At 40.7% G+C, this 24,084-nt stretch overlaps 6 protein-coding genes across 6 annotated transcripts; all 6 read left to right on the top strand.

The window, feature by feature from the left end:
• Nucleotides 1-444: 444 nt before the first annotated feature.
• Nucleotides 445-5,495, top strand: LOC131299643 (putative disease resistance RPP13-like protein 1). Its single transcript, XM_058325229.1, has one exon. It carries the CDS (start codon nt 513-515, stop codon nt 4,815-4,817), a length of 4,305 nt encoding a protein of 1,434 aa, XP_058181212.1. The 5' UTR covers nt 445-512; the 3' UTR covers nt 4,818-5,495.
• Nucleotides 5,496-5,943: 448 nt separating this feature from the next.
• LOC131326968 (pyrophosphate-energized vacuolar membrane proton pump-like) lies at nt 5,944-6,435 on the top strand. The gene is made up of 3 exons (XM_058359908.1): nt 5,944-5,960; nt 6,074-6,158; nt 6,244-6,435. Exons 1-3 carry the CDS (start codon nt 5,944-5,946, stop codon nt 6,433-6,435), a joined length of 294 nt encoding a protein of 97 aa, XP_058215891.1.
• Nucleotides 6,436-10,732: 4,297 nt separating this feature from the next.
• Nucleotides 10,733-11,617, top strand: LOC131326961 (putative disease resistance RPP13-like protein 1). The gene has a single exon (XM_058359895.1). The coding sequence runs from the start codon at nt 10,736-10,738 to the stop codon at nt 11,615-11,617; it is 882 nt and encodes a 293-aa protein (XP_058215878.1). The 5' UTR covers nt 10,733-10,735.
• LOC131326955 (putative disease resistance RPP13-like protein 1) lies at nt 11,575-15,808 on the top strand. The gene is made up of 2 exons (XM_058359882.1): nt 11,575-12,504; nt 15,418-15,808. The coding sequence occupies exons 1-2, from the start codon at nt 11,786-11,788 to the stop codon at nt 15,806-15,808; spliced, it is 1,110 nt and encodes a 369-aa protein (XP_058215865.1). The 5' UTR covers nt 11,575-11,785.
• A 103-nt stretch (nt 15,809-15,911) lies between these two features.
• Nucleotides 15,912-18,327, top strand: LOC131326946 (putative disease resistance protein At3g14460). The gene is made up of 3 exons (XM_058359870.1): nt 15,912-16,490; nt 16,805-17,765; nt 17,852-18,327. Exons 1-3 carry the CDS (start codon nt 15,912-15,914, stop codon nt 18,325-18,327), a joined length of 2,016 nt encoding a protein of 671 aa, XP_058215853.1.
• A 3,535-nt stretch (nt 18,328-21,862) lies between these two features.
• Nucleotides 21,863-23,827, top strand: LOC131299634 (pyrophosphate-energized vacuolar membrane proton pump-like). The gene is made up of 2 exons (XM_058325222.1): nt 21,863-22,159; nt 23,191-23,827. Exons 1-2 carry the CDS (start codon nt 21,927-21,929, stop codon nt 23,192-23,194), a joined length of 237 nt encoding a protein of 78 aa, XP_058181205.1. The 5' UTR covers nt 21,863-21,926; the 3' UTR covers nt 23,195-23,827.
• The last annotated feature ends 257 nt before the right edge of the window (nt 23,828-24,084 follow it).

Below are 24,084 nucleotides of genomic sequence, written 5' to 3'. Positions count from 1 at the left end.
GAAACCCAAGTATCTTTAACATACGCTGTCCCAACAAGCACCATCATTCTCAAAGTCAACTTTCTCACCTCTTCCACTGTAATGCTACGCATACACAATCAATTTCTAGCCGTCCATTGTTATAATTAATGGTCAGAATTTGCTCAAACTCTTTTACCAAACTCGAGTTTACTGGATTTTCCTAACAACCCTCGAATTGGTTATAATTTTTTTTTGAACTACCAAACCCCCCCAGTTTATTGTTTTTGCCAATCTGGGTTGCCTAAAAACTGACATAGTTATGTTTTCACTTCTCTATCCTATTTTAAATTAGTTGGTTTTTATGACGTATAGTTGACATTTTTATACAAAATGCAAGCACAGTAAATAAACAATGATCAAGTAGCTAGAGTCAGGACAAAGAAAAGCAGATTCCTTAGCATAACTCTATTTGGTGAGTACCTATCAGCACTCAGGCATAGTAGCCATTGGTTTCGCTATACAACACAACTTCCTTCTCCACTGAACAAAAAATGGCTGAAATATTTCTTGGTCCACTCATTAAGGTGCTATTCGAGAAGTTAGCATCCGGCGATCTATGGAACTTTGCACGTAAGGAGCGGATTGATACCCTGTTGACGAAATGGAAGAGGATGTTGGAACAAGTTGAGGCGGTGGTTGCAGATGCTGAGGAGAAACAAATCACTGATCGTGATCGGGGAATCAAATTGTGGCTAGAGGATCTTGAGGAGTTGACTTATGATTTGGATGACATACTGGACGAGTTTGCAACTGAAGCTTTGCGACGAAAAGTGATGAAAGAGCCTCGAGCTAGCACCAGCAAGGTACGTGCGCTCTTACCTAATTGGTGCACAAGTTTCAATTCAAGCACTCTAGTGTCTGATTTTAGAATGAGGTCCAAGAGGACCAAGATGGATGAGATCACTAAAAGGTTGCAAGACCTTTTTGATCGAAGGAAGGGGTTTGGCTTGGAAAACATTAATGCAACGGGGTCTGGTAAAGCTCCTCAAAGACGACCAACTTCGGCTTTGATAATTGAACCTTGTTTGTATGGTAGGGATAACGATAAAAAGGCGATACTAGAGTTGCTCCTAAGTGATCAATCTGGTAGTAACAAGGTTGGTGTAGTCCCGATTGTGGGTATGGGTGGGGTCGGCAAGACCACCCTTGCTCAGATGGTCTACAATGACGAGATGGTGGATGAATATTTTGAGATGAAAGCATGGGTCTGTGTATCAGAAGTGTTCGACATTGTAGGAGTGACAAAAGCTATTCTTGAGTTTGTCACTAAAAGGCCGTGCGAGTTTAAAACCTTGGCTCAAGTTCAAGTTGTGCTAAAAAAGGAATTGGCTGGTAAAAAGTTCTTGATTGTTCTTGATGATGTGTGGAACAAAAATCATGCCGACTGGAGCAGTTTAAAGAGTCCTTTCAATGATGGGGCCCCGGGAAGTAAAGTCATTGTAACAACACGCAACAGTGATGTTGCATTTACAATGGCGGGACCCAATAAATATCACTTCCTAAAGGAACTATCCGAGGATGAGTGTTGGTCAGTGTTTGCACAACATGCATTTCAAGGTAGAAGTATGGATGCAAATCAAAATTTGGTTTCAATTGGTAAGGAAATTATGAAAAAATGTAAAGGTTTGCCTTTGGCAGCTAGGACACTTGGTGGCCTTCTACAGTGCAAGTTGACCGAGGATGAATGGAAAGGAGTATTAAACAGTAAAATATGGGAGTTATCAGAAGAGGAAAGTCACATTCTTCCAGCTTTGAAATTAAGTTACTATCACCTCCCTTCGCATTTGAAGAAGTGTTTTGCATACTGTTCCATTTTGCCCAAGGATTACGAATTTGAGGAGGAGGAACTAGTTTTCTTGTGGATGGCAGAAGGCTTAATTCCGAAGCAAATAGGGGAAAGGCAAATGGAAGATCTTGGTTGTGAGTACTTCCATGAATTGTTATCGAGGTCATTTTTTCAACCATCAAGTAGTGGTGAACTATTTGTTATGCATGATCTCATCAATGATTTGGCTCAGTTTCTTGCAAGAAAAACTTGTTTTAGGCTGGAGGATAAGTTGAAAGAGAGTGAAGGAGATGAAAGTATCAGTAAGGCTCGACATTCATCCTACACACGCAGGGATCGTGATGGCATAAAGAAGTTTGAGGCCTTTACGAAAGCCAAAAATTTGCGGACTTTTTTACCATGTGGGTCTAGGTATCAAGATGCGTCCTACTTGACAAGCGACGTTCCCCTCCGTCTGTTGCCGAGTCTTAGACGTTTACGTGTGCTTAGTTTGCAAATGTATAATATTGGTGAACTTTCGAGTTCGATTGGGGATTTGAAGCATGTAAGGTACCTTGACCTTTCATGTGCCTTGATTTTAATTTTGCCGGGATCAATATGCACCCTCTACAATCTACAAACGCTAATTTTGAGGGATTGTAAAAATCTCAAGATGTTGCCTGCAAACACTAGTGACTTGATTAGTTTGCGTCATCTCGATGTTACTGGTGCAAATTCCTTACGAGAAATGCCTCCAAATATAGGAAAATTGACTAGTCTCCAAACTTTATCAAACTTTATTGTTGGTAATGGCAACGTGTCTACGATAACTGAGCTGGGCAACTTGATTCATCTTCGAGGGACACTTAGCATATCACGCTTGGAGAATGTGGTTGATGCGAGGAAGGCAAACTTGAAGGATAAACAAGGCTTAGATGTGCTATCAATGGAATGGAGTAACATCTCGGATAATTCTCGCAACGAAAGTGTTGAATCAAAAGTGATTGATATGCTAGAACCTCACAAGAAGTTAAAAAAGCTTTCCATTAATGGTTACGGTGGCTTCACATTCCCAAATTGGGTTGGGAATTCTTTGTTCTCCAACATGGTCTACTTGAAGTTCCAAAATTGTGAAAAATGCACTTCCTTGCCACCTCTGGGGCAGTTACCATCGCTTGCAAAACTCTACATTCAAGGTATGAAGACAGTACGTAATGTTGGACTTGAGTTCTATGGGATGGGTTGCCCAAATCCTTTTTCAGCTCTAAAGATTTTAACCTTCGACGACATGCCCGAATGGAAAGACTGGACTCCTTTTGGAGTCGAGGAGGGAGCTCAAGCATTTGCTCGCTTATCAAAGCTCTCCATTAAAAGATGTCCAAAGCTTTCGCATGAGTTGCCAAGAAATCTTCCTCGTTTAAGAAATTTGGATATTGAGGAGTGCCCGGTGTTGGTGGTAGCGTGGATCCCAAGCCCTACGGAGCTGAATGAAGTGAAAAATATGCTTCACTTTGATTCACTCGTGTCGTTGCATCTAAAAGATGTTTCTATTGCCGACTCCTTGGTTAGTTTAGAAGTTGGAGATCAAGTAGTGCTCAAAAACTCAAGCCATAGCCTCTTGAGCTCGCTGACTTCCCTTGAAATGGAAAATATTCGGGGTCACATATGCCTACCCAGTTGGATTTTTGAAGAGCTGACAGGAATCCAAGAATTATCTCTCCGCGGTTTCGAAGAACTCACAACATTGTGGGAGGATGAAGGGAGACTACAATACCGTCTCCCTGCCCTCCGACGTCTCACTATTGAAGGTTGCCCCCAACTTATTTCCTTGTTTGCAGAAGGAGAAGAAGGAGATGACCTCAAATCTCTTCAAGAGCTTTCCATCTCCCAGTGTCCACGCCTCATCTCTTTCCCTGTGTTGCCGTCTACGATGAAAGAGCTGCAGATTTGGGACTGTGATGCGCTGGTGTCCCTACCTGATTTGACGTTGCTGAATAATCTTGAGAAGCTGTATATTGATTCCTGTCCATCACTCGTGTACTTAAGTTCCGGAAGTGGGCTCCCACCCGCTCTCAAAGAACTGACGGTTAGTTATTGTGCAGAGCTAAAGTTGCTAATAGCAGAGGAGGGGATTAAGATCAATTGTCCATCTCTTGAATCTATTAAGATCTTAGAGTGTGGGCGCCTCAAAACCCTACCAGATGTCATGCAAAATAATAATGGTCTCAAGAATCTCAGTCGACTGAAGATAAATCGGTGTCATAATCTGGAGTCCCTTCCGGAAGGATGGTTTCCCACAACCAATTTTAGGGAATTTAATATCTCTACCTGCGAGAAACTCGAGCCCCTTCTAAACCGCGCGTACAAAAACCTCACTTCTGTTGAAGAGCTGAAGCTATGCGGTTATCCTGCGGTTACAGGACTCCTCTCCCACATTCTTGATGAAGGAAGTTCCTCCTACTTCACCAACCTCACTTCACTTTCCATCGAGAATGTCGACATCGGTAAGCTGGGTGGTTTGCACCGATTGTACTCTCTCAGAAAACTCTCCCTTCGACGTTGTGATGGGGTGTCCTTTCCAGAAGATGGGACATTGTCGTTTCCCTCCTCTCTGGTCGTTCTGTACATGAACTTCCCAAATCTGGAGAAGCTATCTTTCAAGGACTTTGAAAACCTCGTCTCTCTTGAAGTACTTGAAATCGGAAATTGCCACAAGCTCACGTCCATTTCAGAGCTAAGACTGCCTCCCTCGCTTTCGGAATTGTATATCACTGGCTGCCCCGAGCTTGCATCGTTTCCAAAGCAAGGGCTGCCTCCCTCGCTTTCGGATTTGTTTATCTCTCGCTGCCCCAACCTCGCATCGTTTCCGGAGCAAGGGCTGACTCCCTCGCTTTTGTATTTGTGGATCGAAGGATGTCCGATACTGAAACGACAATGTGAAAAGAGGAAAGGCCAATATTGGCGCTTCATTGCACACATTCCTGAAGTCATGATTGACTGGAAATCCGTCTTTGACCCAACAATCGATTGACCCAGGTGTGTTAACATCCCCTTTGGCATGTTAGTTCAACTGATTTCGCTACATCACTGACCCACTTCACATGTACCACATGATATCTTCATGTTTCACACCCAGTTTGACAATTTGACGTTCCGAGGATAGGAAATGGGCATATATGTACGAACGGAGATTGTAAAAATTAAAATGATGCAAACACTGTTCATGATTCTACTTCTGTTTTTTTCTGCAACGGAATTACATATTTGGTGGTGCAATGAACACCAAATTGAGCTTATTGGTTTACTGAGAAAAAGTGAAACATTAATTCTAGTCACCTCGCCAAGAACGTTGAAGAAGTCTTCATTGGTACTGTATCTACTTTAGGCCAATATTGTATTTGGCCAGTCACTTGGAATTACAAATTACTAGCACATAAATCTTGCTTCGACATATTATAATCAAGCTGTTATGCAAGGATTTTGAAAAATGAAAACTTGTCAAGAGAAAATCGAGAAGTGTGTGTTTGAACTTATGTATAGGGAAAAATTAGTTCTAGAAGTGCATGTATTCCTGATAGATATACCAACAATAAACCTAACTTCTCCCATAACCATTCTTGAATCACAAGTTTACATAATATTGATAATCAAGATTTAATACGGATGTTGAAACATTTGAAGCTTTTTAATGTGTGTGCGAGAAAAATTTCTGGTGCCGTCGTTGATCTAGACTAAACATGTAGTGGGTGTGATTAAGCTGTTATGAGTCTTATGACTGATCAAGTTGTTACAGTTAATTGTTTCTTTTTGGTATTTCATTACCAGATTTTGTTTTGTATTTGCACTGCTGCACTTGTGAGAAGCGGAGTTATGCTTCTTTGTAAGATGATTTTCTTGAGTAATACTTTGCAACAAGAGGAAGAGAGATGGGATTCAATGCTTCCAAACTAAAATGTTTTCATTTTGTTTCTGCCCAAATGTAGGAGTATCTTCTAACTTGTCAGTGGAGATTCCTCCGTGTTCATGTCCTTTATCTTGCGATGCAAGACATGCCCTTTATCCTGAGATTTGAAAAGAGTGGGTGAATTTCCATTGGAGAGAAGAGTTTTCACTCCGAACAAGGCAAGAGCACATGTGGTGTTATTGTGTATAAGATTATGGCTGCACTTAGGAGGTGTTTCCCTCTTCTTTAAGCCCGGCGGTGATCTCGCTTTCGAAAGGAAGGCCTCTTTGAATCTGTAACTGGTTTCGGCCTTGATGGGTTTTCTATGGTCCTGTTTTTGGCAGAGGAAGTGGAGGTATTCATGCAAAAGCTGCTGATGTTGGTGCCAATATTATAGACAAGGTCGAGTTCTCCCATTTTTCACTCTCCGTTATATTTTTCTTCCTAATCAAATGTTCCTTTACAAGCTGCTGATGTTGATGCTTTCTCAATTTGTTTGTTTCTTTTCTTCCAGGTGATAACTGAAAATGATGGTGATATTGCCGGTATAGTGGTATGCGATATGAACTATTCGGTCCTCACTCAAAATCAACATGTGCTGCTCTTGTTTTTGGCTCCATCTCCTCATTTGGAAGCAACTATGACTGCAATGCTATCTTTGCTCATTAGTTCTGCAGGTATCCTTGTTTGTTTGCTCATCATGTGACTGCGTCTAAGTGTTTGTATAAGTGTGTGGGGCATGTGGGCCCGCCTCTTGTGTTAGTGTAGGTGCTTGTGTATGTATTATATTGATGATTTGTGTCTGAGTGAGGTAGCAATTGGTACCCAAAAATTCACAAAATGAGTGGGCAAGCGTGTATGTTAAATGAGAGTTATCACTGGCATTGTTAATTCAAACCTCTCTCTTTTCTGGCTGGTATCGAGCTTGTTAGTCATTGCTGTAAAATTGAAGACAAATGCTAGAGACGTGAACAAAAAGGCACAAAGGCTTGCGCACACACATTATGGGTACGAGCCTAATATGAGTGTGTGCATGGGTTTATGCAAGAGTGTGTGTCTTAACATTGTTGAAAGCAGTCCACCAGCCTAGATATCGGCTCTGCAATTAGATAAAATGAAAGGCCATGATCAGAGCAGTAAAGTCCACACGCACTTGTAAGTAGTGGTGAACTGAATACCAAAACATGGAATCAACTGAAAACACTGGCCTGAAAAATTGATTTGTTTAGGTTTTGCGTGTTATTGATCTGGTTTGGTTTCAGGCTTCTTCTTATTGAAAAATTGATTTGTTTAGTCCACTCCACGTTGGATCACAAAATCCTTTCCTTGCAAGTTTTTATGAGTTAAATTTGGCATGGATTGCACTGTCAAGGTCTATAGTCAATTGACATCTAGATTTCAAGAATGAATTTTCTCATTTAGTACTCACATGACCAACGTGAGGAGAATGGGACATTCCACGGTCCCATTTGTTGATTCGATCATTTTAAGGTTTCGATGTTTAACCACTAAAAATAAAGTCAATTTATTAATAAATCATATTGCCTTGATATATAAAATGAATGTGGCCGTCCATTTCTATCGAGATAATAATGATTCGACAAACAAACTTACCAGTATTTCACTAGCCGAATTATGTACATGAGTGAATTACACAACGAGACTAGTGAACAGTTCAAATCATCATCAAGTAAAAGACAACGCGAACCCCATGTGATGATTGGTCATGTTTCTTTATGAAATAAAAGACAATGTGAACCCCATGTGATGATTGGTCATGCTTCTTTATGAAATTTTGCACTTTTTAGTAGAAGCCACACTAGTCGCTACAAATATACAAGAAAAATACAGCCACGAGATCTATACGAAAAGAATGAAGTCTCCAACTTCCACACCTATTCGCATAGCTTTTGCACAGAAATAGCGTATTATTTCAACAGAAAGCCAAAATTCCATGACAGACAACGAGAAAAATATTATCAATGGTACCCGGAAAAAAATTCGATTGCTAGCTTGTTCAAACTGCAGTGACCGAGAATTGAGCCTTCTTTTTGATGGTAGGAAGACTAGCTCCTCATCCCAATACACAATCAAAAGTTACAAAAGCTGAAGATGCACAAGTTGAGGAATGAATAATTAATCAAGAGTTGATCTTTAACTTTAATAATGGAACCCTCCCTTCTTTTATCTTTATTAATCAAGAGTTGATCTTTAATTTATTCGCAACACTGGTATGCTATATCTGTTCAACTACTCCTATCATTTTATCGATGTTCCTCCAAAAATTAGCCAAGTATATATCATTTTGATTCTCAGTACAAAATTGTGTTGCAAAGTTCTAAAAAATAGTTGGGTGGAATTAGCCATGAGGACCATTTTAAACACACATTTCAAACTTCGATCCTGAAAAATAAAAAAACGACTATCCTTTATTAATACTTTGGGGCTAATGGTTGATTTAAGCTGACAAAAACTGAAATCTCATATAGATTTAGAGGCCTTTTCAAAAAATATAGGTATTTAGAGGTACTTTGGGTGTTGAAATTCTAAAACCATATCATCCCCAACAGTAGCTTAATCAAATTCAAATGATATAACAATTTGGTCGAGAATGAGTGAAGTTACTCCTGTAATTGAAAAAAGAAGAAGAAGTCATTTTATGTGCCATAAATCTTGAAGAGGTTCGAATATACCTCGTGGCTGGAAGGACGGACACACGATTGCAAAGTTTGGTGAGTGAAAATTAAAAGTTTTCTTTGCCACATACCACAAAATAGTAATAAAACATCATGGTAGATATTTCGTTCAGTTCAAGCAATCACAATAAATACGGTCATATATAAGTGTAGATGCATACAATCTGGTGCTTCCAAATTTATTTCGATAAGTAAAACATTAAGGACATGTACATGTTTAGCCGGACTATTTGGTTTGATAAGACCATTTGGCCGGTGTGGTTTTTGGTCGGTACACACATATCCGGATTATTTAATCCCGAGGAAAAAATAGTCCCTCTGGACAGAGCCGGCTGATAGCATAGGCGGGAGAAGCATGGGCTTCGGGTCCCCAAAAAATGCTAAAAATGAGGGTCCTAAAATTCTACGACTCCTATATATATGTATGTATATATGGCCCAAAATTTTTTTTGCACTAAACTTCCTTTACACAAAATAAGCCCAATTAAAGTGAGGAACCACAAAATAAGCCTCACGACTCAGAAGGGAAGGGAACCGACGACCGTGGACGAAAAATACTTGAATACAGCATACCTTGAAGCCCCTCTTTTGTAATGGTTTTTTTATTTTTTTATTTTATGAAACTTTGCAGACCAACTTTTGTATGGAGGATATAGGGAGGCCTCATTCAAGAGGTTCGTTTCCGGCCTCCAAAACTCATGAGCCGGCCCTGCCTCTGGAGCGAGACTATTTATGCCACCCTCAACCAAGTCCATGAATAGTCTTCCTTCCCCGCTTACCCAATTGAGAATAAATTCTATCCACCGCCGGTGTAAAACCCCACTTTTTCACCACCGCCTATTGTGGGTTCCTTCGACCGTCTATTGTTGTAATCTGAACTGTTCATATTTTAAGACCCACAATATACTATTGTCATGCAAAAAATCAGCTTGATCGGAAGTCGATAGATATATCAAAATTTGAATTTTGATTATAAAATGGACGATCCGATTCTGTAAATAATAGTAAAGATAAACTGTCTATTTTTCAAAACAAAATTCAATTTTTGATATTACTATCGAGGTCCGATCAAGTTTATTTTTTGCGTGATTACACTACTATATGGGGTCTACGAGATGAATAGTTCAAATCAACAATAAACACACGATAAGACTGAAAAAGACGATGGTGAAAAAGTGGAATTTTCAACCACTGGTCGAAAGAATTTAATCTCTACCCAATTATCCTTCCCCACCTTCAAACTTTTGTAAAAAGGAATTTTTGAAGGGCAAAAAATAACTTGTACTTATCCTTTTTCATCATACAAACTGCCAACCAAACTAAGTACTATAAGATAATCTCCTCTCCTCAATTAATTTCCCCTTCTATACCATATCATTCTTTTATCCATCGTTCCTATTTAATCCCCAAAGCTAGTCCGACTAACAAACAGGTTCATGTTAAATTTTTATTGATACATAAAAAGGACAATTTTCGATAACAAACTAGATGAGCAAGTGTAAGAATAACAAAAATGTTGAGCGGACGAAACTTAAGAAGTAATTTTTAATAACAGTTTTTCTATAACAATTAACTAGAGGTGGCAAATGGACGGGTTTGTGTAGATTGAAACGGGTCATGAGTTGAACATGGGAGGGTCAAATATGGATCAATAATAGGCGGGTTGAAACGGACTTGGTCTCCTAAGGAAAAAAACGCAAAAAGCAAGTTTCGATATTTGTCTAAAATTGCAATCTTGTCATTGAAGAATACGATCGCACTGAAAATCATTCAGATTTCAAACTACGCGCGAATGGAGAAATCTAGAGAGAGATAGAATACGTTCTGGACGAAGAGGTAGTTGGCAACGACGATCGCGACGACGAGGGAGGTGGAGAGGATCATGCCCGCTGCGAAGCACTTGATCTACTGGTCTAGACTCTAGACTCAAGTTGCTCTTGGTGATCCATAAACAGAATAAGTTTTTTTTATCGGCAAAAAAAAATTTGCTCTTGGCATTGTAGTGAATTGTTTCTATCTATTTTCTTTTAGAACCGCATGTTATTGGGACCCATATACATCATGTAAAATTTTTCCGGCCCCCAAGGAGAAGGGCCCCTGCATTATGCTTTTCTCACCGACAAAGAAAAGCAGATTAATTTGCCCAAAGGAAAAGAAAAGCAGATTAATTTACCCGAAGAAAAAGAAAAGCAGATTTCTTTGGGAACAAAACTACACTTGGGAAGGCCTGCCAGCATTCACGCATACCATTACCAGCCTTTGGTTTCTCTGTGCAACAAAACTACCTTTTCCACAGAGCAAAAAAAAAAAATGGCTGAAATTTTTCTTAGTGCTTTCATTGATGTGCTATTTGAGAAGTTCGCATCTGGCGATCTCTGGAACTTAGCACGTAAGGAGCGGATTCATACTCTGCTTCTGAAATGGAAGAGGATGTTGGAACAAGTTGAGGTGGTGGTTGCAGATGCTGAGGAGAAACAAGTCACTGATCGGGGTGTTAATTTGTGGCTGGAGGATCTTGAGGACTTGAGCTATGATATGGATGACGTACTGGACGAGTTTGCAACTGAAGCTTTGCGACGGAAGGTGATGGAAGAGCCTCGAGCTAGCACCAGCAAGGTACGTAAACTCATACCTAATTGCTGCAAACGTTTCAACCCAAGCACTCTAGTGTCTGATTTTAGAATCAGTTCCAAGATGGATGAGATCACTGCAAGGATGCAAGACCTTTTTGATCGAAGGAAGGGGCTTGGCTTGAAAAACATTGCTGCAGGGGGGTCTGGTAAAGCTTCACAAAGACAACCAACATCATCTTTGATAATTGAACCTGGTTTATATGGTAGGGATAATGATAAAAAGGCGATAATAGAGTTGCTTTTAAGTGATCAATCTGGTAGTAACAAAGTTGGTGTAGTCCCAATTGTGGGTATGGGTGGGGTCGGCAAGACCACCCTTGCTCAAATGGTCTACAACGATGAGATGGTGGACAAGCATTTTGAGATGAAAGCATGGGTCTGTGTATCAGAAGTGTTTGACGTTGTAGGAGTGACAAAATCAATTCTGGAGTCTGTCACTTCGAGGACCTACGATTTTAAATCCTTGGATCAAGTTCAAGTTGAGCTAAAAAAGGATTTGGCTGGGAAAAAGTTTTTGATGATGTCTGGAATGAAGACCACACTGTCTGGAGCAGTTTAAAGAGTCCTTTCAATGATGGAGCCCTAGGAAGTAAAGTCATTGTAACAACACGAAGTTGGGATGTTGCATTTATCATGGCTGGAACAAAATTAATATCATTTCGTAGCAGAACTATTCGAAGATGATTGTTGGTCAGTGTTTGCACAACATGCATTTGAGGATAGAAGTATGGATGCAAATCCAAATTTGGTTTCAATTGGTCAAAAAATTATCAAAAAATGTAAAGGCTTGCCTTTGGCTGCTAGAACACTCGGTGGCCTTCTATGGTGTAAACTGACTGAGGATGAATGGGAAGGAATATTGAACAGTAAAATATGGGAGTTATCAGAAGAGAGAAGTCACATTCTTCTGGCTTTGAGATTAAGTTACTATCACCTCCCTTCGCATTTGAAGAAGTGTTTTGCATATTGTTCGATATTGCCAAAGGACTACGAATTTGAGGAGGAGGAACTAGTTTTCTTGTGGATGGCAGAAGGCTTAATTCCAAAGCAAATAGGACAAAAGAAATTGGAAGATCTTGGGTGCGAGTACTTCCAAGAATTGGTATCGAGGTCATTTTTTCAACCATCACGTAGTACTGAACTCTTTGTTATGCATGACCACATCAATGATTTGGCTCAATTTTTTGCAAGAAAAACTTGTTTTAGGCTGGAGGATAAGTTGAAAGAGAATGAGGGAGATGAAAGTATCAGTAAGGCTCGACATTCATCCTACACACGCGGGGATCGTGATGGCATAATGAAGTTTAAAGCCTTTAAGAAAGCCAAAAATTTGCAGACTTTTTTACCATGTGGGTCTAGGTATCAAGATGTGTCCTACTTGACAAGCGATGTTCCCCTCCGTTTGTTGCCGGGTCTCAAATGTTTACGTGTGCTTAGTTTGCGAATGTAACAACTCCGATTTTTCGTTCAATAAAAATCTCGTTGTTATTTGAAATTTCTTAATTTCTCTTAATTGCTCGTTGATTCTCTTATTTGATTTCCTTGTGGTTTGTATTTAAACAATCGATCGCCTTATCATCGTATTTCTCGACTAGAAACTCTAATCGCACTTTGGACCCTCAAGGATCGCTTCTTGACTTATATGCCCTACTTAGCAAGCCTAGTTAGCTTCTAACCGGCTTGAAGGAGTAACCAAACTAGGAAGTCACCTAGTTACTTATCCCTAACCAAAGATGGACCGTTTTGCCCATCTTGAACCTTTTGAACCTTTTGAACCCTAGACTAGAAAGGATTTAATTGTTTTCTTTTGTTGTTTTAGTTTTATTCTTTATCCATTGGACGATAAATGTTAGGGAAATTATTATCCATTGGATAATAGAAACCCATTTCTTTATATTAAAAGGATTTTTGAAAGATTTGAACAAGTACTTTGATCTTTTAAAGAAATGACATTTGAAAAGTACTTTTGATTATTTTTTCCAATAAAAGTACCCAAGTAACTATGGACCATTGGACAATAACCATTAGGGTAATCTTTACCCATTGGACAAAAGCCTTTTCTTATTTTATTTGGAAAGTACATATATATATATATCACATGTGTATTTTCAAAAAGGACATGTAGTCTTTCCAAAAACTTAGTTTAGTATTTAAAGTACTCGTACCTTATTATCCCTTAGATAATAACCGTTAGGGATTCTATTAACCATTGGGTAATAGGCTCATCTTTCAAACAAGGTACTTATCCCATTAAACTAATATTTTGTTAAGATTCCCGGGAGTACAAAAGTACATTACTTTATTAATTAAGTATGGTACCTTTTGTATTGGTTTAAAGGGTGAATCTTGACCCTTAAAGACTAAATTGCCCTTTTGTACAAAAGTACCTATTGTTTATTTGTATTCTTACATGTTTGTACATATATATACATATGTATATAGCTAGCACATGGGAGAGAGAGAGAGAGGAGAGAGGAGAGAAAGAGAGCTGTGAGAGAGGAGAGAGAGAGAGGCCGAGAGAGAGAAAGAGGGAGAGGGAGAGAGAGAGAAGGAAGAAAGAAGGAAGAAGAAGAAAGACGGGACTTGTACTTGGTGATTCTTCATCTTTTCAAACTTGGAAGATGTATATCTTCCATATCTACCACCATTGTCCTCCTTTGTACCAATTCCAATTGTTTAAACCATGAATCTTGTACCCATGTCTCCCCCCTTTCCAACATATCTTCCAAAGATCAAATCCAAGGACCAAAGTAGCCATGCAAGCCTACCATTTAGCCATTGATCTTCCAACCAAGCCTTAACTTCACCCATCAAGCTTTCAATCAAGCTTGACAAGTGAAAGAAATCAAAGATGTAGAGAGAGAGAGAGATATTCAGTTGAGAGAGGGAGAGGAGAAGCCCTTGCCTATAAATAGAAGCTCATTCCAAGCTTAAACTCACACCTTCAACCATTGCTCTCACTTCTCTCTAGAAATTCCAAAAGTTCTTGCTTTCAAAGTTCTAGTTTTCTAGTGTTCTTGAGTGTTCTTGAGAGAAACCACCAAACCACCTCCCAAAACCACCGTTAGATCTTTTAAAGTAGCTTAGTTAGTTAGAAAGTTGTTTCTAGGAAAAGAAAGTACAACTCTTTTCCTTTCGAAGCAAAACCGACGCCGTTACGCCGCCGGAATCCAAAACCGACGACCAAATCTTCTTAGCCGACTACTACCGCCAAGAAGCAAGGTAGGATTTCCTTAACTTCCATCCCGGTAGAAATTCCTTGTCCCTATTCCTAAGTATAAGGTAGTTTTGTATCATAACCCTAAAATAAGTTCATTTGAAAGTAACTTTGATCATTAAGTTTAAAGTAGATAAGGTTATCTTTGTTTAAGAATGTATGAGATGCATGATGTTGTTATTATGATTCAAGCATGTTATGTGATCAAGAGTTGGATAATATTGTTGTATTCATTTTGGAAATTTATAAATGCTTGTTTATGTGGAAAGTCCTACACCACGGAGTCTATGCATGTAACGTGACACGAAAACCAAGAGAATAGAGACATGGCACCTAGGGTGTGTTAACGAAGATAAAAATGTGTATCCGAGGAAGGAAATATTTTGAAACTACATAATGACCGGTTTTGGGTGCATTATGTGAGTTGTGTGTGTGTATGCCAATGGGAACCCGGCGCGGCGGAACCATTGTGAGGATACTCGGGAACCCGGCGCGGCGGAACCGAGGTTGGGTGTGTGCTTGGTTATCCACGGTACGGAGCCAATGCGGTGTTGTGCCAATGGGAACCCGGCGCGGCGGAACCATTGTGAGAATACTCGGGAAACCGGCGTGGTGGAACCGAAGTTGGGTGAGTTAAAAAGGAGTTTTTGGGTAAAAAGGAAAGAGAAGTAATAACTTGGTCTACGATGAGTCTAAGTGATGAACACAATGTTAGTCAAGTAAAGAATGTGGATTTGAATACTTGTTGGACTAAATGCATGATCTAAGTGGAATTGTTGTTATTATGTTCTTACGTTCATAAGTTAAGGGTTAGAGGGTTTGGATAGTTCTATTGAGCTTTTTGGCTCACAGTGTTGCCTTTTTAGTGACCCTGGCATATTATACCGGTGGCGACACGGGTATAATATGTCAGATCTCATAGATGAGCAGGGCGAGCTTTACACCTTGGAAGCCTTCGGAGCCGAGGAGCTAGCTGCGATGGAAGATCAAGCGGAGCTGTAGTTAGGAACCTTAGTTTCCTTCCGCTTGTAATAAAAGTACTCCTTTTCATGTTTTTGTTGTAATAAAAGAGCCAGACTCAGTTTTTATTTCAATAAAATGTTTTATTTAACGTATCCAAAATTCGGGGCGTTACAGCGAAGATATCATATAGGTGAACTTTCAAATTCGATTGGGGATTTGAAGCATGTGAGGTACCTTGACCTTTCATGTGCCTTGATTTTAATGCTACCAGAATCAATTGGCACTCTTTATAACCTACAAATGTTAATTTTGAGATATTGTAAAAATCTTAAGGAGTTGCCTGCAAATACTAGTGACTTGATTAGTTTGCGTCATCTAGACTTTACTGGTGCAAACTCCTTACAAGAATTGCCACCAAAAATAGGAAAATTGACAAGTCTCCAAACTTTATCAAACTTCATTGTTGGCAATGGCAACGAGTCTACAATAGCTGAGCTGGGCAATTTGATTCATCTTCGAGGGACACTTAGCATATTAGGGTTGGAGAAAGTGGCAGATGCTAGGAGCTAGGGCCAACTTGAAAGATAAGCAAGGCTTAAATGTGCTGTTGATGGAGTGGAGTAACATCTCGAATAATTCTCGCAACGGAAATGTTTAATCAAGAGTGATTGATATGCTAGAACCTCATAAGAAGTTAAAAGAGCTTTCCATTATTGGTTACGGTGGCTTCACATTCCCAAATTGGGTTGGGAATTCTTTGTTCTCCAACATGGCCTGCTTGAAGTTCCAAAATTGTGAAAAATGCACTTCTTTGCCACCTCTGGGGCAGTTACCCTCACTTGCAAAACTCTACATTCAAGGTTTGAAGACAGTAGGTAATGTTGGACTTGAGTTCTATGGGTTGGGTCGCCTAAATCCTTTTCATGTTCTAGAGATTTTAACCTTTGACGACATGCCCGAATGGAAAGAGTGGACTCCTTTTGGAGTCGAGGAGGGAGCTCAAGCATTTGCTCTCCTATCAGAGCTCTCCATTAAAAGATGTCCCAAGCTTTCGCATGAGTTGCCAAGAAATCTTCCTCGGTTGAGAAATCTGGATATTGAGGAGTGCCCGATGTTGGTGGTTGCGTGGATCCCAAGTCGTACGGAGCTGAATGAAGAGAGAAATATGCTTCACTTTTATTCACTCGTGTCCTTGCATCTAAATGATGTTTCGATTGCCAACTCCTTGGGTAGTTCAGAAGTTGGTGATCAAGTAGTGCTCAAAAACTCAAGCCATAGCCTCTTGAGCTCACTGAGAGCATTTCCAGGCTTAACCCATTTTAAGACTCAAATTAAAAAATGGGGCAAAAATCACAAAAATCTCTCTTCAATCTTTGACCCAAACCCTTCCCCATTTTGGGTTTTACCTATTTTTTTCCCAAATTTGAGACAACTTTTGCCTTGACCCATTTCTCTAATGGCTAGTTAGAGAGAGAGAAAGAGGGAGATGTGTAAAATTTGGATTTGATGGTTGGAGATGCGTCTACCCAAAATTTGACTCAAATTTGAGGGAAAATATGGGTGAAGGCCGGAGATGCTCTGACTTCCCTCGAAATGGAAAATATTCGGGGTAACACATGCCTACCCAGTTGGGTTTTCCAAGGGCTGACCAGAATCCAAGAATTATCTCTCCGCGGTTTCGAAGAACTCACAACATTATGGGACGACGAGGCAAGACTACAAAACCGTCTGCCTGCCCTCCGACGTCTCACTATTGAAGGTTGCCCCCAACTTATTTCCTTGTTTGCCGAAGGAGAAGAAGGAGATGACCTCAAATCTCTTCAAGAGCTTTCCATCTCCCAGTGTCCACGCCTCATCTCTTTCCCTGTGTTGCCGTCTACGATGAAAGAGCTGCAGATTTGTGACTGTGATGGGCTGGTGTCCCTACCTGATTTGACGTTGCTGAATAATCTTGAGAAGCTGTGCCTTGTTTCCTGTCCATCCCTCCCGTACTTAAGTTCCGGAAGTGGGCTACCGCCCGCTCTCAAACAACTGACGGTTCAAAGTTGTGCAGAGCTAAAGTCGCTACTAGCAGAGGAGGGGATTAAGATCAATTGTCCATCGCTTGAATCTGTTGAGATTAGTCTCTGTGAGCGCCTCAAAACCCTACCAGATGTCATGCAAAATAATAATGGTCTCAAGAATCTCAGTGAACTGGCGATATATTGGTGTGGTAATCTGGAGTCCATTCCGGAAGGATGGTTTCCCACAACCAATTTCAGGGAATTTAGTATCTATACCTGCGAGAAACTCGAGCCCCTTCCAAACCACGCATGCAACAACAACCGCCTCGCTTCCGTTGACTGGCTGTTCGTAATCGAGCCCCTTCCAAACCACGCATGCAACAACAACCGCCTCGCTTCAGTTGACTGGCTGTTCGTAAGTGGTTTTCCTGCGGGCACAGGACTCCTCTCCCACATTCTGGATGAAGGAAGTTCCTCCTACTTCACCAACCTAACTTCACTTCACATCAACAATGTCGACATCGGTAAACTGTGTGGCTTGCACCGATTGTACTCTCTCAGAGAACTCTCCCTTCGGAGTTGTGATGGGGTGTCCTTTGATCCTTTCCAGAAGATGGGATGTGGTCGTTTCCCTCCACTCTGGTCAAACTAGACATCGATAGATTCCCAAATCTGGAGAAGCTATCTTTCAAGGACTTTGAAAACCTCGTCTCTCTTGAAAAACTTCATATCGGTTTTTGCCCCAAGCTCACGTCCATTTCAGAGCTAAGACTGCCTCCCTCACTTTCGGAATTGCGGATCTTTGACTGCCCCAACCTCGCATCGTTTCCGGAGCAAGGGCTGCCTCCCTCGCTTTCAGATTTGTATATCTCTCGCTGCCCCAAGCTTGCATCGTTTCCGGAGCAAGGGCTAGCTGCCTCCTTCACTTTCGGATTTGTTTATCTCTGGCTGCCCCAAGCTTGCATTGTTTCCGGAGCAAGGGCTGCCTCCCTCGCTTTCGGATTTGCATATCTCTGGTTGCCCCAAGCTCGCATCATTTCCAGAGCAAGGGCTGCCTCCCACGCTTTCGGATTTGTGGATCTCTGACTGCCCCAACCTCGCATTGTTTCCGGAGCAAGGGCTGCCTCCCTCGCTTTTGAATTTGTGGATCGAAGAATGTCCGATGCTGAAACGACGATGTGACAAGGGGAAAGGCAAATATTGGGGCTTCATTGCACACATTCCTGAAGTCATGATTGACAAAAGATTCGTCTTTGACCCAAGCAGCTAATGGCCCAGGTTTGTTAACTTCCCCTTTGGCATGTTGCTTCAATTGATTTCGCTACATCATCGACCTACTGCACATGTACCACATGATACCATGCTTCACACCCAGTTTTCCGTCGTTACATGCGGTAAATTATAAGAGCATATCCAATTCTTACCCTTTTTTTCACCCTAATTTGGATAGAAATTTAAGTCAAAAGCTTAATTTTGGTAAGGCATCTCTAATACTGAACTCATATTTGTACCCAAATCTTTTATTGAATGACACATTTGTAATTAATGAGTGGCACACTTGTAATTAATAAGAATGAAAATAGGCTTCGAAAAAAAAGGGTATGAGTTTGAGTGCCCCCAAATTATTTGGGTAATAAAATGGGTAGAACTCAAAATGGGTAGGCAAATGAGTATACTATTGGAGATGAATTTTTAAGGCTTTTACTCAAATTTTGGGTATGGGTAATAAAATGGGTGAGGATTGGATCGAGATGCTCTAAGATCCTCTTTCATTGTCGATTAAGTGTTTCAAGAAATATTACAACACCACACAGATTCACAGCTTGACATTACGAGGATAGGAAAAGAGTGTAATTGTACAAACGAGATTCGGGGATTGTAAAATGTTGCAAACACTTTTCATGCATTTCTTTTTCGGGAAAGGAATTTCATATATGGTGGTGCAATGAACACCAAATTGATCTTATTGGTTTACTGAGCAAAAATAAAACATATATTCTGGTCACCTCGCCAAGAAGGTAGAGGAAGTCTTCTTTGGCGTATCTGCTTTATGCCGAAATTGTATTTGTGTCACTTGGAGTTACTAATTTACTTGCTCATACTTGTTGCTTCGACATATTATAATCAAGTTGTTATGCAAAGATTTTGAAAGATGAAAACTTGTCGGGAGAAAATTGAGAAGTGTGCGTTTGTACTTATGTATGGGGAAATATTAGTTCTAGAAGTGCATGTAGAAACCTATTTCTGATAGATACCAATTACCAACAATAAACCAAACTTCTCCCATAACCATTCTTGAATCACAAGTTTACATAATATTGATAAGCAAGATTTAATATGTATGTTGTAACATTTGAAGCTTTCTAATGTTTATGCGAGAAAAACTTCTGGTGCCGTCATTGATCTAAAGTAAACTTGTAGTGTGTGTGATCACAACTTATCAATTTGTTACAGTTGAGTGTTCTTTTTTTTGTTTTTTGTTTTTGTGTGAGTGTAATTCATTACCGGATTTCATTCTATATTTACAATACTGCATTTAGGAGGGCTTATTTGTACGGATGGTCCCCAAAGTATTTTTGAAATGTCAATTTGGTCCCCATTATATAAATCGCGTCTATTGCATCCCCAATATTTACAATGTGTGTTTAAATGGTCCTCGGAGCTAACTCTGTTACCTATTGCCGTCTAAAATGGGGGCATCATAGTCAAATCCCCCGAATTCCCCACTTTCCCCTTCAATCTTCAGTGATGCAAATTAAAAATAAATAAACTTCAAATAATGTCCAATTTTCAATTACTGTATACGAGCTGTTCAAAAAATGAAAAACTATTTTACAGATTAAAAAAAATAACACAACTGAACAGATCCGAGCATCATCAAACCGGATTCAAGTTATCAAAAATTTCAGTAATCATCGGAACAACAATCATCTTCGTCGTCGTCACCGTAATTATACACAGATCTAACAAGAAGCACCAACTGATGTACCTGTGCAACAACACCCTCACTTCACCTCCTCTTTCTCTCTCTCTGGGTTCGGTTTCTTACTGTGAACCGACTTGGTATAATCTTCAAGCACGTTGACGAAGACGGTGAGCCGTTAATGGATTTCAACAACGACGTCCAGTCCAATCTAGAACCCCAACAAGGAGGCAATGATTGAAACCTCATCGACGAGAAGAAGACGATTGGCGTCGAAAGGACCGGTTGCCGACAGATGTCTACAAGGAATCCGAGTCAAAGTCAAAGCCTCGGAAGAGGTTGATCAAGAAGAATTCAGTGGCGAATAAGGAAACGCTCCCGATTTGGGATTCGACCACGACGATCGATGACGTGGCGGCAGCAGTAGCAGCAGCGGCGGCGTTTGAGTCGGAGAACAATGAGTTGGTTGTCAGAGGGTGGGATGAGGAAAAAGTATTCGAAGGATGGGGGTGGGAAGTGAGGGAAGAAAGGAAAGTCGGAGAGGAGAGAGAGATAATGGTTGTGAAAACTGCTCTTCAATTGAAACCAGGGGGTTTATCTCTTTTCTCCCGAATGTCCTTGTAATGAGCCCTCCAAATAAATTTACTACCATTGGATGGGTCATCATATTTAATTGTACTAATGGTTATTTGGTGTGGCTGGACCAGGTGGTCTAGAGGAGAGAAACATAGGGTTAGGGTTTTGAGGTTGAAAATGAAGTTTTGTGGGGGTGGTGGTTGTTTTAAGAAGAAGTTCCGCAAATACCCCCGTCTTTAACGGTTAATTTGAACGGAGTTAATCCCGGGGACTATTTAAACGCGTATTGTAAACAGTGAGGATGCAATAAACACGATTTGTACATTAAGGACCAAATTGACATTTTAAAAATACTTTGGGAACCATCCGTATAAATAAGCCCATTTAGGATAAGTGGTGTTAAGCTTCTTTGTAAGACGATTTTCTCGAGCAATACTTCGCAACAAGAGGAAGAGAGACGGAATTCAATTTGCTTTCCAAACTTGTAATGTGTTCGTTTTGCTCCTGCCCAAATTTACTTGTCATTGGAAATAATTCCTCAATCTTTGCGTCTTTTATCCTGTGATGCATGACATGCCCTTGTAAGAAGTTGTTTTCATGTTTTAATCCTCGTTCTCCATAATTTTGTAGATGGATTCTGCACAAAGAGCTGGCATTGTACTTACGACAGAACCAAAATGGTTGTTCTGTACATCTGGGAATTGGAAAATCAGGAGAAGCTATCTTTCAAGGACTTTGAAAATCTCAAGTCTCTTGAATGACTCGGAATCAAAGATTGCCCCAAGTCATGCCCATTTCAGAGCTAGGATGGCTTCCCTCGCTTTCGAATTTTGGGGATCTATTCCTGCCCCAGCCTTGCATCGTTTCCGGAGCAAGGGCTGCCTCCCTCGCTTTTGTATTTCCGGAGCAAGGGCTGCCTCCCTTGCATCGTTGGCGCTTCATTGCTCACATTCCTGAAGTTTTGACCAAAGAATCTAATGGCCCAGGTACGTTAACACCCCCTTTGGCATGCTAGTTGAACTGATTTCACACCCAGTTTTCGTACGAATACAATCTCTTTTCGGTCCTTATTTGCTGAAATTAGTTACATTCTCCTTTCTATTATCGGCAAGGGCGGAGGTATTAACTTCCATAGGAGAGAAGTTTCGACTCCTAAAAAGGCAAGAGACATTCAGTGTTATCTGTTATGGTATATAAGATCACGGCTGCACTTAGGACGGGCTTTCCCCCTTTTTTACGCCAGTGGAGATCTCACTTTCGAAAGGAAGGCCTTTTTGAATCTGTAATGGGTTTCAGCCTTGGTTGGTCTTCTATGGTCCTGTTTGGCAGAGTAGTGCAAAAGCGCGCTGCTGATGTTGGTGCTGATATTGTTGGCATGGTTGAGCAGAACATCCCTGAGGATGATCCCAGAATCGAGCGGTATGGTGCAATTTGCTTTATGATCTGTTTGGTTAGCAACAGAATGGTAGAAAGGAATGAAAAGAGAAAAAGTAATTACTTTTCATATGTTTTCTTAAAAACGAAAATACGGGTACAAATCACTTGAACTTTCTCTTTTCGGGCAAAAACCCAAGCACATTTGAATTTGCTCTTGAAATTCAGTATCTACGTTTAAAATTGTACATCTGCCCTTCTTTTCCGTCCACTTGCATGCCTGAAGCGACTATATTTTCTCGAGACTTTCATGATATATCCAAACTGTAAAATTTGAGACGTTACTTTTAAGAAGTCTCCAACAAATGTTTCATGCCAGTAAAATGCACGCAAGAAAATCAATTTCATTCCTTTATCCATTCTTGTCACTTCACTTTTTGTCACTCTTCGTTATCTTCTTTTTCTCAATTAGTTTTTGTAGGGGTTCAATTTGGAGGGACCTTGGCCTGAGTTTGTATTTCTCTTCCGTTGCTCCGTTCACCCGCCTCTGAACCTGTAACAACTCACTAGGGCTAGAATAGCCCAGTGACCCTCCGACGATCAAGTTAGATCTCCGAGGAGGATATAGATCTAGGGTTAGGAAAAGATGGCATACCTCTTTAGGTTCGAGTCCCTTCATATTTATAGACCTACGTTTACTTGGGCTCCAAGCTAACGCATGAAGGATACGCTCGGGTAACCGCCTCGGGTGACATCACAGATGACGCACCGGATAAGGCGGTTACGAAGCACATGGCCAGACTTGGCCCAGGTGGTCTTATCTGCCACGTATCGCTCCTGGTCCCCTCTTGGTATGCTACATCCTCTCGAGAGACCTTAACGGAATGCTTGCTTCGGTGATTCCCCGAAGCATTAACAGGAGACTCGACACCGAAGGAGGAGATAGAAGGATGTACGCTATGGTCCGCCCGTACAATCCCGCAGACCGTATCAATATGAGGCCTCGGTTGACGAAGGTCTGGCCAGGTTACCGAAGCCATAACCGAAGCCTCCACAGTTTCTTCTATTACTTGCAGGTGATAGCTGACATTGTTGGTGAAATTGCTGGTATGGGATACGATCTAGTCGGCTTTTATGCAGAACCAACATGTGCTGCTCTTGTTTTTGGCTCCATCTCCACATTTGGGATCAATCATAACTGCAACGCTGTATCGTTGTTTGTTTGCCCATCACGTCAGTGCATGTAAGTCCTTGTTTGTGTGAGCAGGCCCACCCAGCGTAAATATTTGTGTATGTGTGTATTTTGTTGAGGATCTTTGTCCCAGTGAGATGCTATTTGTACCAAAATAACTCAAAAGACACGCACATACTTGCAGTGTGTGTGCATAATGGGATTGTCACTAGCATTGTTGATTTGAGTTTTGTATGATCATAGAAATTTCATTAAATTCACACCCCTCTCTTTTCTCGGTAGGGGCGTTGCTAAAACACTGACAATAGTCAACTAGCCTAGATGGCGACATCTCAGCAATTAGATAAACGGAAGGCCATGGTTAGATAAACGGAAAACAGTCTACTGACCTGTCCATTGCGATCTCCAAAGCTTGTGAGGAGAAATTTGGGACCCCTGTCCGTATCTCCAGTCGTGATCCAGCTTTGTCTCACCTATTTGTTGCAAATGACCTCATTCTTTTCGGGAGAGCCAATGATGATTGTTGTCATGTGATGAAATCTACTATTGAAAATTTGGCAAAGAACCAGGGCAAAAAATCATTGAGAAGTCTTAAGTGCTCTTTCCATATAATGTGCCAGAAGGGAGGCAGGATCATTTGTGTAATATTTTAAACATTCCGAAACCAACCACCTGGGTAGTTATCTTTGCTGCCCTTTCCTTCATGAAAGGCCCTCTAACTATTCCTTCCAAGCTATTATTGATAGAATCAATAGTAGGCTCTCTCTGGCCTGGGAAA

Source organism: Rhododendron vialii, chromosome 1a (assembly GCF_030253575.1).
Source record: "Rhododendron vialii isolate Sample 1 chromosome 1a, ASM3025357v1".
Lineage (NCBI taxonomy): Eukaryota > Viridiplantae > Streptophyta > Magnoliopsida > Ericales > Ericaceae > Rhododendron > Rhododendron vialii.
The sequence above is the reverse complement of the archived record's forward strand: the minus strand, read 5'-3'. Positions and strand labels throughout refer to the sequence as shown.